Genomic DNA, 16,230 nt, shown 5'->3' on the forward strand with positions numbered 1-16,230 from the left:
CTCTTCTAACTTAAGAGTCCAAATCCATAAGGCCAAAGGTTATCCCAAAGACCACCACTTAGACCTCCCCACGACTGGCCAGGACCGACCCGTTGATTGCTTCTCAGTGCACCTTAGTTATGAAACCAGTCATATTTCAATACTAAACTGACTGTGGTCTCCAAAACGTGAGACACACAGAATCCCATTACAATTGCTGCTTTGATCCTCAGTAGATTCAGATAAGGAGAGTTCTGATCACCGCCACTTATCATGCTTAATGTGCCTTACAAACTCCATTACAACCGTCCCTTTTTACAACTGAAGAATATATATTTGTGTAATCTGAAGGTCCCTCTTTCTTACAGTACTGCATTTCTGTGCCCGTGTTTGTCTGGGGAACTAAAAAAAATATATATACTCACTCCTCTCCCACCCGAAAACATCAAAGGGCCTCTTTGTAAATCATGTGCAATGCCATTAAAAAGAAACTAGTTCGCAACTACAGCTAACGTTTGAACAATAATCCCTGTTGAATGAGACTGAAAAAGAAAAGAAAAAACCCTCTTCTGCCCCCTCCCCCTCCCTCCTCCCCAGAAAAAAAGCAAACTATGAGACTAGATTGTGGCGAGTTAAAACGGGGGAAGCAAAAGGTGAACACACTACTATGCTATCCGTTAAGGTGGGTCCGGACATGGCTCTTAAAAAAAAAAACAAAACCAAAAACAAAACAAAAAAAAACTTCATTGTCCCTTTGCAATCTTTTCAAGTCTAAAAAAATAGTCAGCTTTGCCCTCCTGTAGCGGTTCAGTGAGTTTATCTCCTTCTGATTCAAGCAGCTTTGCACTTTGTTTTTGGAAAAACACCACTTCTATAAAAACACACAAGAAACAAACTTAGTTTCAGTTTAGTCACGAGCTAGCCACAGGACTTTGCTGAACACAAACTCCTGTCATGGGAGACTCTTCTCTATCAATTCCTTGCCTCATTGCAAGGTGTCCTTCAGTCATGTAATGAGCAGGACCTGTATTAGCAGAAAACTGGTACGTTGGATGTCCAGCTATGCCAGTTTCTTGGCGCGGATTAGAGTAGACTGTTAAATTCATGTCCATAGCTCCATTTTGTCCAAAGTCCAATGTATTAGCAGCCACTGGGCGGTTCTGATAGGCCTGATTGCCTTGGTTACCAGTAGAGGAGGAAGATGTAGAGGAAGAAGTAGTTGAGGAAGACAGGGATGTCATGGAGTGGTGACTGTGGCCCACCTCCATAGAATCCTGGGTGGAGGAGCTGTTTGTTGGAGAATTGTAGACCCTTGGCCTGGTCCGGCTACCCAAGGCTTGCTGTCCATGATGATGGTGGTGGTGGTGGTGATGATGGTGGTGGTGAGAGCTATTTCCGTGATGATGATGTAATGCATTCTGTTGTTGAGGGGTTACATGGAAGGTGGTTTCTTGAACTGGATGGTTTTCAACAGTGACCTGTGTAGGAGCTTCAGTGGCTGTCCAACCAATCGGAGGAGGAAACTGTTGTCGAACCTACGTTAACAGGAAAAGTAAATAGTAAAACCATCAATCATTCCTAATACACATTTCTAAATATAACTTACTTTTCTTAAGTTTGCATTCTGAACATTTTTTTTTTCCTAACAAGCAAGAAAAGTATGTCCAATACATGATCTTACTGCCAAATTAAAGTAAGCCAGATCTTGAAACACATCAATTTGTTGAATGAGTTAAATAGTTTACTTGGGAGAAAAAAACCTGTCAGCTTGAAAGTATGTATGATCTTTTCTTGTTTCCATGGGCCTCTCCATGAGCAGCAGAACTTCTGAACCACACCTGACGTATATCCTGCCCTTCTCTGCACAGCCCTTGGCATTACCTGAGCTGTTTCTTTCTACAGTTACTCATTCCTTTCTCCCAATTGCTGCTGTACAGTCGTTTTCTCCCCATTCTTGAATCTGCTATCACAGAGGTTCAACCAGTGAGCCTTGTTGGCTCAGTCCTGTACAGCAGCAAGTCCCTTTTTGAGTCAGATAGAAATGGCTCTTATCTTAAACTGGAGGAGACCCTGGATTTTACTAAGAGGACACCCTTGCACTACTAAAACCTTGTCAAGTAGTGACAATTAATTTCAGGGATTTAATCTTCTCAGAAGAAAAAAAATACATCAAACATACAAAAGCTCTACTTCAGCATACCTGTGGGCTGTGTGTTTCACAGTCCATAGCTTGAACAGCAGCAGTGAAGTGTCCACCACTATGTCGATGCTGGTGTGTGGGGTCTGACCGTGCCCTTCCACTGTTGCTTGTCCCAGAAGATCCACCTACAAAAATCGTAGCAATAGACCAAGAGATAAGATTTACAGTAAGCTGCAAAACGACAGCATAAATATTTAAACTGATTCAAGGTAAAACAAACAAACAAACAAATAGGATCTATGATAATCGCTCTTAGTTATGTAGATTTACTTAAAATTCTTGATTAGAGCAGTTTCCTGTTCTAGATAAAAAATAAATGCTTTTGATGACAATGACTGACATACGTTTTGCTGAATTAAAACAATGACATGACATTTATCTGGAAAACTCTCCTTTGATATGATTTAGAAATACAATTTTCTTTTCTGTTAGTGAGAAAAACTCACCTGAGCTTGAAGATGTACTAGAGGTGGTTCCTGAAGACTGTGACTGCTCCATTGCAGGACTCGTAGACACACTGTTGCTTGTGTTGGTACCTTCGTCTGCTGTTTTCTTAAAGAAACTATGCTGAAGGGCATAATAAGGTTGAATTCGTGTCTTAGGGTCATAATCAAGCATCCTTAAGATAAGGTCTTTGAACTTCAAGTAGTCAGCTACAGTATGACCCGACTCCCCAGCACGACGTCCACCTGGTCCTCCTGTTTCAACTCCTAGTATATTGTGAAGTTTACGAGTTCCAGGTGGTTTGTATTCCTGTTGGAAAATCCAGTCACAGGTATTAAACCACTTCCATTCATAGTTTAAATTTCTCATAAAATAAGTCAGTCAAATCTAAGTAAGAAATTATTCAATACTACATGAAGTGGCACTTAATCTCCCTGTCTTATGACACAGAACAATGATAACAAACAATATAGCCATGTTTTCAGTAAGTCAATGTAAAACAAGTAACATATCACCATTTCCTTTTTTTTATTTTTATTTTTTAAGGGACAGTCTGTATCTTCATCCTGGTTACGTAACTTACCCTTTTTCCATCTTTGGTCTTCTTCAAGTTCCAAGTGCCATCTGGCAACTTCTCAAAGAACTTTCTTGCTTTTGGTGCTTGGTCAAGGATATGGGCAGGCGGTATCCCCAAAACTTCCACTATTTTATTCATTTGATCCACCTGTTCCACATGAAGAATAGTCATGAACAACATGAGACTTACAGCTGAGCAATGCCATATGAGTTCAATACTCTATATAATCGCATGGAAAGCAAATGTTAACTATCCATGCAATTAATTCATGACTTAATAACTAAGTTAAAGAAAAATCCAATACTGACTAAACAAATTAGCAAATAAGGAACAGCGAAGGGGAGGGTACCTGGAAACAGAACATTATTGCCAGATGAGTTACAGTTCTAACTAAAGGCATTGCTATCATTGATGTTCACTGATTTTATAATTATTACTATTTCCTAATTTATGTATTAAAATAAAATAGATTAATATCACAATGAGAATGACCAAAATAATTAAAATTACGTGTAATGTATAATAGCTTCATACCTCATTTGCCCCACTGAAAAGAGGCTCTCCAGTGTGCATCTCAACTAAAATACACCCAAGGGACCACATATCAATTGCAAGATCATAAGGCATTCCCAGTAGCACCTCTGGTGATCGATAAAAACGACTCTGGATATATTGGTATATCTGAAATAAAACCATTCAAAAATAGTACATTGCATTCAAAGAGCACTGTTACGATTCTGTATTATAAAATAGAACTACCATAAAATACACTTTCATTGTAGGGAAAGCAAAGACAAGGTATCAGGAAGACTAAAACTACATTATAAATGTATAAAAATATTTAAATGCTAATTCTTAAGAAAATACTCTTTCTCCCCTTCTCCCCTCCCCCCACCAAAAACAAAAAGAAAAGAGCAGATTCACTCATGATGACAAGATTTTATGGTTGATGAAGGTAATCTCATGCAATTAAATCTGACAAAACCAATAGTTCATATATATATCAAAATCTGCAGTTATGATGTGATGAAATTAAATAAAATTACCAGGTGGTTCCACATGGAAAAGAGCTACCTCACTACACCCTCAACTATCCTGCTCATTTTGCAAGAAAGAAAATTATCCTAATACTAGATCAAAAATGCTTGGAAGCCTGGCTTCTGTCTACAGAATTTTTCCTTACCTCTCTATCCAACAGTTACTTTTCAGTGTCAACAACTAATACTAAAGGTATCCCAAACAGAACCGGTCACTCACTCCACCAGACAGGAGTCACTCAACCAGACAAGAGCCTGCACTCCCTTCTGAACTATAGCTTGTACAGTGGATAATGCATTCTGATCAAGTTTTAGTGAACCATCAATACAAATCAAACATCTGAGCAATGTCATCCTTCTTCAAAAAACAAACAAACAAAAAAAAAAACATCTTTGGCAGCCAAGTGGAATTGCTTATGGTCTTAATGGCTGTTGCAAATATTTTAACATTTCTTAAAGTAATAAGGAACTATATTTTAAAGATTTTTTAAAAGTTCATCATCAAAGCATAAAAAAAAATACATACCTTTTGTATCTTGTTGTTCATAATTACTTAATAATAACATAGATCTATCCTGATCTGAAGAAAGCAATGTGTCCCTTTGCCCTATAAAAGCTTTGCACCTCTTTACTCATATTTATATCACCATTATGGAATAAGAAAATAATAAAAAAGCACTATGTTTACAAGTATTACATCATTCCAGACTTCTACTATCAAGTGCTGATACATTCTGCATTATAAAAATGTAACTGAGGAGAAAAAAAAAAGATGGAATGTTTATCTCCAATGGCATTAAAATTCCTATCTAAAGCTCCTAAGGGCTGCCAACATCCAACACCCTGTTCAGCAATTAAAGTCTACTAAAGTTTAAATTAGCTATCAAGTATTATGACTTACAATTATTACATTTCTAGTATGTATCCAATAACAACACAGTTAGAATTTTTACCAATACGCACCCTCTGCCCAAGTTGACAGGAACTGCCAAAATCAACAATCTTGATGGCGCTTCGTTTGGGGTTACAGAGCAGGATATTCTCAGGTTTTAGGTCACAGTGAATGATACTAAGTTCAGGAGTCGCCAGAAAAAGCAGTGCAGTGCACATCTGCTGTGCAAATTTTCTTGTCAGGTTCAATGAGACACCTCTGAAGTTGGTGTTCCGCAACAAATCATAGAGATTGTAGGACAGCATTTCGAAGACTAAGCAGAGATGGTTTCGGAACATGAAGTGGCGCTTCAGATGCACTTTAAAAAGAACAACAAATTAACACATGTGCTGTGTGATTAGGTATTACATACAAATTACAAGAATGCTAAATTGTGCTGACCTGCGAGTAAGATAATATTGTTAAATTTGTTACTTGATCTACACAGTTATTTAAGTACATATTGAAAATAATGCATGTTTCTGCTATGCCTATGTTTGGTTGGCTTTCATTCCTACAGCTGAAGCATCATCAGGTGTAACTCACTAAAGCTATATTAACAAAACATGGTTTTAAAAGGTAGAAGAGAGATTTTAAAAAATAAATTAAAAGGCCAAAACAATTTAAAACATACCATAACATTGCTGCAATTTGTATATCATTACTTCAATAGATTAATTTTATTATTAATCATTATCCCAACGACATTAAACTCAATCAGGCATAATCTCAAATTATGAAAGCAACAAACCCAATCCAAATCTAATCAGTTTGTTTCTTGAAAGTCACCTGTTTAGAGGGAAGCAGGGTTTACCAGGTTTTTAAGCATTCAGGTTGGTTGCCAAAAAAAAAAAAAAGGTACATGAAAAAAATATTTCAGCTCTCGGATAAATAGCAATTCATTTCCCTCACTGTCATAACAAAACCTTGAACCAAATATTAGCACTATCAGAATTCAGACTTGCAGTTAAGGTCATTACTTGGTGTCCTATAGAATTTTATATTACTATTATATGCCAGTTAGGTGAACCGTCCTTATCCTATAGGCAACTTATTATAAAAAATATATATGTTGAATGCTTCAGTAAGTCTTGTTGAAAAAAAATAGGTTTGAAAGATTTTGTTCCTATATTTACAAGTATTTTACAGTGTAGCACCAAGAGATCTCAGTTTTCACAACACATGTAATACAAGGTATGCATTCAAAACGTGATATATTTGGTGTTAATTAACATTTATTAAATACTGAGGTAAAGAAAAATGAGAACTATTCAGATACACCTTAGCAGATTCAGAAACCAACTTGATACAAGCCTAAAACTACAGAAACCATTTGTGTCTGCCTAAGCAAAATCTGTATGTTCAAAATTATCAAAACTTCCTTTTTTTCCTTTGCTTAAAAAATGCTTTATATTAAAGCATACACTGTTAAGCCATACAGTGAGATTAAGTGAAGGTTTGGTCAATCTCATGTGGTGTTACAGACTTTCTAAAAAAATAAAATTTCAAGAGCTTATTTGGTGATGGCAAGAGTTTTTATTTGCTCTATATTCATGTGAAACTGGTCTTTCCTTTCTTGTTCTTGAAGCACCTTTCTGATGTAGGAAGGTATAAAGTTTAGATTTTCTTTCATATAAGCATGTACCTAATAAATTTAAAATACCATAAAAAATTTAAAACTGCATATAGAAATACTATTATGAAGGTAGTAGTCTATAAATATTAAAATGTAACTGAACAGCCATTAGATAATTTAACATCCATGTGTACTAACATAATTTCAAAAATTTCTTTCTGAACTACAGAAATAAATATTAGCAAGATTAGTACAGCCAATAGTATTTCAGCTTCTACAAAGATGAAGGATATTTTAAAATGTTTCATTTTCTGCAATTATTCTTTCTCCAGAAAGAATCAGTTCTCCATCTTGCCTTACAACATGCTTTCTTTCCATCGTATTTTTGCCAAATACTTCATTCCAGAGGAGAGGATATAATAAACTTATCACTCGAGCTGACTTAATTTCATCCTTATTACAAAGTTCAAGTACCAAGTTAATAACAGCTTCGGGGAACAGCATGCCAATCTACAGAAACAGTCAGAGTTACAAGCCTTGGAAATATTTTCTGAGATCTCAATTGGCAAACCTAAACATTTACAAAAATTTTTTCTCAATTTTTCTAAACAAGATGTTAAGCTCTTTAAAACATGCAAAAATATAAAAAATAATTATCAAGTTAGCCATAGAACTACTGTATGACACTGCTTCATGTTAAACACACATCCTTCCATCCATGAAGTTTCCCAGATTACTTAAAGCAGACTATAGTAGTGGAAGACACACAAACTATTACAGCTTTTGTAAAAAAGCAGATCCACAGGAACTTAAGTGTCCATATCATTAAAAAAAATTCCAAAGAAGGTCTAAATGTTACAGAATAAATAGCAAGTAGGTTATCCCAAAGCATTTCATATATTTTTCTTCTGAATCTGGTCCTACTGCAAAGTGACCCATTGCTTATGCAAAGTAACTTACACTGAACACTACTATTAAAAGTTGGATTATTTTTTCACTTTGTTAGCATCAAAAGCATTAGTTGCAGCATCTTACGCTATATGGCAAGAAATAAAATATTCATAGTTTGATTAAATAAATATTAAGAAAACTATTTAAATACCTATATAGTATTTCATCTCAGTGTCATGTTTGTTCATAAGCTCGAGCAGTCGCACTTCAATCTGGGCTTGGTTTAAGAAAGCTTTCTTGTTTTTTATTATTTTGATAGCCACCCACTCCTGTTCCACTCGATCATAAGCTTTTACAACCTGAAACACAAAAGTCAAATACATAAGACTAATCTCTCAACTGGAGTTTTCAAAATTCAGTCAAAAATAGGATCAAGAGCTGAATTTCAAAAAAAGTACCTATACTATGTCAAATGGTATGTATATAATCATTCACATGAATTAGAGGTTGTACAGCTGATAGATATATTTATCACCTGTCCAAAGGATCCTTTGCCTATTAAAGAGTCAATTTCATAACGATCCATCCACTTCTCCCCATTTTTTACAATATAGTCATAGTTGTCATCATCATAGCCATCATTGTAAACTTTTCGCTCCTTCTTGTGACTGGAATCATCTCCTTGGCCCTGTTGATGCCGCCGTTTTTTTTTTGCATAGTAAACCTAAAGTAAGTAATGAAAAGAATACTGCTTAAGAGAGCACCTTTTATAACATCTGTTCATAGAAATAGCTTTTATAATCACCATGTACCTCACTCACCCTGTGATTCTGAAACAGGACTTGGTATGCTGAAAAAACTTACAATTCTCTACATTCATTCATATCGGTTTATAAGATGAGCTAGAAGAATGTACGTGCCACTCTATTTCTTCATCAAACATCAGAAAAACTGAAAGTTTCTTTACAAAACAATAGAAAATCATATCCAGGATAAAAAAAGGAAAAAAAGTTATTGGCTGGACTGCAAGGAGGACTGTGACATCAGTGATCTCAAGTAAATTGAGACCAACAGAGAGGAACCTTCATTTTTCTCATCTCTTCAAAAGTCTTGTAAAACTTAAATGTTCAAGGAATAATCAGAAAGAAAATAAAATAACAGTATTTCCTTGAGATGAATTTCTAATATTTTTGTAAGAATTTAATATCTATCAGGCGTGTTTTCAGAACTTGCAATAAGTCAGGCTTAGAAACAGAGGTATCCAAATACTTAATTATCTTAGAAAATATATAGCTATCTGAGCCAACTTTATTTCAAAGTTTTTAGCAAAAATAAATCTTTTCTGGCAGAGAAAGAAATTAAAAACTGGGATTACTCAAGAGGGAAAAAACAGGCTGGATTCTCTCTTTTTATTCTACTTTACATACAGGAACAAACTGTTTTTTTTGGGACATGACACAACAGGGTATTAATATACTTCTGTTCTTTGCAGTCATTTCAGATTTAATAAAAATTTACAGACAAAGAACTTCACTCTGCAAGACAAATCCAAAGTAATGCCAGTAGAGAACGTGGTATGATTCATAGAAAACACATTTAACAACATATTTCAAACAAAACCTTCCTGTCAATATGCATTACAAAGATAGCTGGACGCATTACCTCATTAATATGCTTGTATGTTTTAATCAAATCTACGGAGAGTTTCCTCAAAGGAGCAGAAGCTGGATCACGGAAAGTTTGGGGCATCCGCCTCTGTAACATGACAATATTAGATATATTAGAAAAAAAAGGACTTCAATTATATATAATTACTCCATCAAATCAAGATATTCCCCACAGAAGCGAGCTATTTCAATGTGACATCATCTTTAAGCTGACACACACACACAAAGAAAAACAAATACAGGAATCAAAGAAAATAACATTTAGTCCAGTTACTTTGTAATGTATTTCCTAATAAATCAGTCAATCAATAAATATCCAAATAAACACCCTTGTTAAATGTGCCTAACTGGCTTAATCCCTATAAACAATCTTTCTTTTTTATAAAAATATAGCTCATTCGATTACATAGGTTAAAGCTGACATTACTGCTCTACCTTCATGGCATATATAGGAACTGTATTCAGTGTTTAGCTGCATTAAAATCACAAATGGAAATTAGTAACTGTTGAAGAACTGTGGCAATTCGCCATGTTAAAAATACATTACATTCCAAATCAAGAAACTCAGATTTACTATGCTGTGCAATATCAAGTTTAAAAAACAGAATATAAACTGAAAGAAATTTAAAGTGTGCCCATGGAAACCATACCAACTTTTGAAGTTTAAAAACATCCCAGAAAACATGAGGACACTGCTCAGTTGTGTTTCCTAACACCAATTACTTCCCTAACACGAACACCTTCAATAGCAGGGTATTTTTTGGTATTGGTTTCTTAAAGCAGTAAGACTTCTGTCTGACATACTTATTTGTGAGGCTGTTTTTTCCTTGTAGATATGCTCCACACAGCTTCTGCAACTACTACTCAACTGCCATTGCTCCTTGGGATTTGTTTGAGGTCTCTGAAGATAAAGTTCCTGAAAGGATTAAGTTCCAAGTGGCAAGCTAGAGGTGATTAACATCACCAGATAAAACCACAGTGTGTTTGGATGTGGGGCTGGAAGACAGACTGAGGAGTTTAGCTAGTGTGACTGGTCCTAAAGCTTACCTTTCCCCATTCCCCCTTTCCTCAATGACAAGAAACCCTACAGCAAGTTCAATCATTTAGGGAGAAGCTTGTTCAACATGTTAAAGCTCCTTTCACTTCCTTATTCAGTGCTAAGAGGGCCACCACACTCAGTTGTACAATTCTCATCTCACATCATCTCATCTCACACCAGCAAATATGCTCAGGCTCCTAACTCTCTTCACTTGCAGTTACTTAATCTCATCTGCTGCCTCCTATTACAGCTGAACTCATATCCACCCTCCTGCAGAGATATGCAAAGACCACAAGCCATCAACAAAATAACGAAACTGGTTAATATGTAAGTATTGCTGAACTGATAAAAGAACTAGAAAAGCATAATCACTTCTCTTTCTTTTACAGTATTACTTATGACTGTAGCAGTACAAATAGCTCTTTCCCCCCACCCCACCCCTCAATGACCAAATAAATTTTTTTAAATTAATTAAATTAAAAATATAATTAACCTCAAAAAGTTCTTACCAACAGGAGCAACAAGGAGAGTTTGGATAGCTGAAATTTTTGGATATCTGAAATTGGATCTGAACCCAGACACTCAACAACCACACTAGAAAAGTTAGCTCACGCTCTACTGCGGACAAGCAGCCACGGAAATAATTCACAAAAACAAGAGACAGAGAGCAAGAGATTGAGAAAGTCTGTGAATGAGCTAGAGAGAGTGCAGAAAAAGCCAAGAAGCTGCTAGTAACCTTCCTGCATCTGTGTAAGGCCAGGACTCCCAACTGCTACAGAATCAGTGGAGCCTGAACTGCAATTCAAAGCTCTGCTGCACACCACTCAGAATACATCTACATAACATTTCTACACCCATGCTACTGGCTTTCAGCCTTCCGGATTAGAGACTGTTTCTCAAAGACAATGTAAAAAACTTAAACTTCCCCCAAGAATTTTAACTCAAGTTACATTCTAAATGTTTACTCTATCATTCACTTTTTGATAGGCTCCCTACCGTCAATTTCCTTTCAGCACATAAATCAAATTAATTCCCCCTTAATTCCTTTTTACTACAAGCACATGACCATTCTGTAAAAATATCAGGAAGGTGTTTTAAAGTTTTCTGAACAAATACTTTGACATTTCCACAACATTTTTGTTTCTTCCCCTCATCTGTCAAACAGATGTTAATCATTAAAGAAATCACACCTCAATATGATCATTTTTGGTACTTACAGCCTCAGTGCTAAAAACCTAAACAACACCTAGTCCTAATCACAACCAACACTGTTAAAGGCATTTCAAATGCGAGAGTTCCCTATAATTTCTGAATTTGAATTGAAGAGATGATTGGAACCTGGGAATATGGGTAGACTTGCCAGTAAAAGAAACTGGCACATAAATACTTGCAGAGACTTCTGTCTGACCTAGGCTGATACGACCAGCCTCTGTTATTGCAGGTCACATTTTGAGGAGATAGCTTAAGTACGGAAGAACTCAATAGTTCAGATTAACTATTCAGACATAAGATTGCTCTGATTTGGAAAGGGAATTTGTAGGATAAGCGTTCATATTTATTTTCTAATTTAAAAATCAAATTTCCTCTCTTAAAAAGAAATTCTAAATTCAACACCAAAATAAAAGCTTGGAGAAAAAATAATATGTTGGTGTTTATTAATTATAAATAATTAAAATTCTGTAGGCTACCTGTATTCTATTTACGGCCAATAAGCTATCTGAAAACTGTGCTTTTTATTGTGTATCAGAAACATTTCTAAGGACACACTTTCATCTAAATGAACTCTTAAAATAGGTATTCATTTGGTGTCCTGAGTTCTTAAGAAAGTTTGGAGTGGCAGAGGAGAGGGAATTGGCCTCCTTTTCTTTCCTTCTTACACTGAAAAATTTGTAACATTCCCTTCTTCTTCTACTAAGATTCTTCTTCAGACTCTTGCTCCCTTCTTTTCTGATAATGGAAGATTATGGAACAAAGTGGTCATTATCCAATTTGCATAGTAACACAACTCCTTTTTTTTTTTTTTTTTCTCTATCATCAGGGTAATATCAATTTCCCTCTTGGCTTTGAAGAACTTCCAGTGACATAAAATAAAAAAACCACAACCCAGTTTTGCAAACACTAGTCTCTATCTGGTGGCCAGACAGCAACACTGCAACCTCAGATCTTCCTAAAGATTAAATCAAAAGGTATCTCAAGATTAAGAGACAAGAAATTATTTTCATTACAGTTTGTGTGTCTGTACAGGCCCAACACATGCTGACTGGTCTACTCTGATGTCTTCATAGCATCAGCACCGCTACCAGGGATGACAGCATAATAAAAATTAAACTGCAAATAAGGAACTGACAAACTGAACTGCATATGAAGTTCAGCACAAATGTGTGTGGGAACTCCTTCCCAGTGCAGTGACGGAGCAGTGGCACAGCTGCACAGAGAGGTGGTGGAGTCTCCTTCTCTGGAGACGTTCCAGACCCGCCTGGACGCCTACCTGTGCAACCTGGGCTAGGGAGCTGCTTTGGCAGGGGGCTGGACTCCATGATCTCTAGAGGTCCCTTCCAACCCCTACAGTTCTGAGATTTTGTGAAATTCAGTTTTGTTGCTTTGTTTTTTTCTAACTCTTGAGAAACAACTTGTTACTATTCCAAACAAAGAAGAATCATTCATGCACAAACAAACAAAACAAAAAAAAAGGCAGTCAAGAATCCTATTTATGTGTATTTACCCTATTTAAGATAAATCATGCTTTAAAGAAACTGCAACTACTAACTCAGACATATTATTTTAACTAGCATAGCATTTGAGGCTTGCTTCATGAATGAAAGGACAGATCACTTGCATTCTCCCCATGTAATTTCTCTCCTTTCAGACATAGGCTTTACTATCCAAAAACAGATGGCACCGTTCTTTTCAAAATGTATGTAATTTTGATTAAGGGAAATTATGAGTAGGTATCTAGGTTCTGTTAATTGAATGAGAAAAAGGAAGGGATTGTTGTTGCCGATCAAATAAGATTCATTTTATGAACAAAAGAAATAAAAAAGATTTTATACTATTTATAGTATAAAATGAAGTATTGCAAAAGGAATTCTTGTTAAAATCTATGATCTACACATTAAAGAACTGATCAGTCTTGTCTGAAGATGTGAAAACTTCTAAATTCTTATATTAGCAACAGGCTACATTGAACTTTCCAGGTTACTCAATTGACTGTTGAGACAGAACAAAAAAAAATTACTGCTCGTTTCTGTTAAAGGAGAAAGGTCCCAAATATCTCATCTTTTCTATTCACTCCAGGCTACGTTCTCTCACTGCGTTCCTGAAGTGGGCTCTGGCACTTGTCAGAAAGGTAAGACCATACAAACCCATCCCTCCAGTAGGCCCAACTCTCAGTGAATGACTGAGTGAGAATAAACGTCTACCACTGAGCAATTTTGGGAAAATAAGAGGGGGAGCACTGGAAGTTCTTAACTGTAATTTTAAACCCTGTAAATAAATGAAAAACCAAAGCAGACTCATTCGCTTTGAAGTACTGTCCTGTTATTTGCTCCTTGACAATAATGAGATGAGTAAGTTTTGGCCACCATAACCATTAGGCAATAAGCGTAAGAAATGTCACCCTTAAAATATTTACATTATCTTAACTAAATGTAATTTATATAACTTTATTGCTGTTACTGTTTTCTAACCTCTAATTGTGAATGATTCATAAAATACCAGAATACAGTCTGCAAGCCATTACAAATCAAAACACAACCAGGACGGGAGGGGGGAAATAAAAACAATGAATTAACATTCAAGGCCTTGCTTTCTCACTATTTGGTTACAAAATGAAAATCATCATGGGAACTTGAACAAGATAATACTCCTCCAAAAAAAAAAAAAAAAGAAAAAAGAAAAAAAGAGTCAGTCCTCAGAAAAGAGACAGATAGACAAAAAAAATTTGAAAAAAAAATCAACATAAGGGAGAACATTTTTGCTATTCCTCAAAGTGACACTGTTTACAGAAAGCGTTGCTGTTGTAAATGCTAGAAGTTAAGAACTCCTTTAAGCAACTGACAAGCAGTATCGTTATGTATCTAGCAGCAGCCTGACATTTATTTCATCATAGAATCATTAAGGTTGGAAAAGATCTATAAGATCACCTAGTCCATCATCCCCACCATGCCCACTGACCACGTACCTCAGTGCCACATCCACACAGTTCTTGAACACCGCCAGGGATGGTGACTGCATCACCTCCCTGAGTAGCCTGTGCCACTGCCTCACCACTACTTCCGAAAAGGAATTTTTCTTAATATCCAACCTGAATCTCCCCCTGGTAAACTTCTGGCCATTCCCTCTCATCCTACCATGGTTATCTAGGAGAACTGCCAAACCCCATCTGCTACAGGCTCCCTTTCAGGTGGTTGTAGAGAGTGAGAGGTCTCCCCTGAGCCTCCTCTTCTTCAGACTGAACAACCCCAGTTCCCTCAGCTGCTGTGAACCCCAGTGACAGCACTCCCAGCACCAGGCAGGGCAAAGGGGAGAGCTGGTGGCATTTTTGCCTCTCTCCCTTCGAGAGTTCGAGCCTTTGCTTACAATAAACAGGACATCCAGCCTGCTTGGCTAAATTTAAAGTGTTGGGGGCTTCTTGACTTTCTTCTTTCCCCTTATCCCTTTCAAATACTGCCTCAGTGAGGTCAGGTACTTTATTTAAACACAGAATATTAAATGAGGAAGGCAGACAAAACATGAGCTTTTCTAATACTTTTACAGCAACACAGCACAAAAGCGTTCTCCCTCTTAATGTGAGGGAAACACGGTTTTACAGGCTTCAAGAGGCAGCGGAGTGCTCAGCTTGGACAGCAGCCACCAGCTCGGAGCGCTGGATGTGGAAGCAACCGGAACGATGCGTCTCGGCAGCCCTCGTCCCACGCACATCCAGGGGAGGTGTGAGGCACTCTGTGCTCCTGTTCTGCCCATGCAGGTACTGAAACCCCCATGGGTGCCCAGCAGGAGACAGCCACAACGAATTCAAGCAGAGCCCCTCGTCCCCAGAGGGAGCAGAACACCTCTCCTCTCTGCAACTCTTTTCCCCAGGATGAATAGGAGGCTTTTCACTCCCTGTGTAACTCAAGAAGTGGACTATACACAGGAAAATATAGTGTTCAGGCTTTGCCAAAGTGGAGAGACCTGATTAGACCCGATTCTTGGTTTAATAAAATCTCACCACTTTGGAACTGCATTGGAAGTTGATTAAAGCATCTTCATTTTTCAGGGCTGTTTGTCTGAAGGACTTTGGTTTGAACTCCAGCTCTAGCTGGGTAGAAAATAAGCCATGTTCCATTGTGTCTAGAGAGAATATCATATATTATCCATTTATTTTCTATTTTAATATCTCCTCACTCTATAAAATGTCAGGATCACAAAAACTGAGACTTCATCACCCTAGGTTTTATTTCCAAGCCAGTCATTTTCGTCTGTACTGGAGCAACATACTCTACTTACAAAGCTCAGCAATTGTAGCAGTAAAGTATCCACCCTTTTTAATATTTGTGTTCTTGATTTCTTCAATTCAAGGTTCTCTAGGAAGTCCTGTAAATCATTTCACACATTTTTAATTAGTAAGAATACAGTTTATCCAAAGCATGAAATATTTAGAAGATCTGAGGGAAGACATTCCTAGCAAAAACTGCTCCCCGCCTAAGCAGCTCCCGGCTGTGCAGTGCTCCACTCTGTCCAGCAGATGGTGGCTGGAGCTCGGGAAAGAATTTTGCCTGGCCCTCAGCCCGGCCAGCAGCAGCATCGGCCCTTGTAGACTCCTGCTTCCCTTACGATGGAGCTGCAGCACTAGGCTAGTCTCGGCACATTCTGGGGAGCAAAAGGCCTGGCAGCTCCTGTCCCCCCCTG

The 16,230-nt window shown here is 37.1% G+C and overlaps 1 protein-coding gene across 1 annotated transcript in view; it reads right to left on the minus strand.

Moving 5' to 3' along the window:
• Window positions 1–826: 826 nt before the first annotated feature.
• The window catches only part of DYRK1A (dual specificity tyrosine phosphorylation regulated kinase 1A), a 72,843-nt gene continuing 57,439 nt past the window's right edge, over window positions 827–16,230 (minus strand). Inside the window, exons 4-12 of the mRNA XM_065741692.1 lie at window positions 9,298–9,390; window positions 8,171–8,359; window positions 7,847–7,994; window positions 5,201–5,487; window positions 3,735–3,881; window positions 3,207–3,347; window positions 2,626–2,932; window positions 2,180–2,304; window positions 827–1,514 (exon numbers count right to left, since the gene is read on the minus strand). Of these exons, the coding sequence (XP_065597764.1) occupies window positions 891–1,514; window positions 2,180–2,304; window positions 2,626–2,932; window positions 3,207–3,347; window positions 3,735–3,881; window positions 5,201–5,487; window positions 7,847–7,994; window positions 8,171–8,359; window positions 9,298–9,390 (2,061 nt within the window). The 3' untranslated portion in view covers window positions 827–890. The remainder of the gene's footprint in view (window positions 1,515–2,179; window positions 2,305–2,625; window positions 2,933–3,206; window positions 3,348–3,734; window positions 3,882–5,200; window positions 5,488–7,846; window positions 7,995–8,170; window positions 8,360–9,297; window positions 9,391–16,230) is intronic.

Source organism: Cyrtonyx montezumae, unplaced genomic scaffold (assembly GCF_038088225.1).
Source record: "Cyrtonyx montezumae isolate F1298 unplaced genomic scaffold, pur_monq_1.0 scaffold_3, whole genome shotgun sequence".
NCBI lineage: Eukaryota > Metazoa > Chordata > Aves > Galliformes > Odontophoridae > Cyrtonyx > Cyrtonyx montezumae.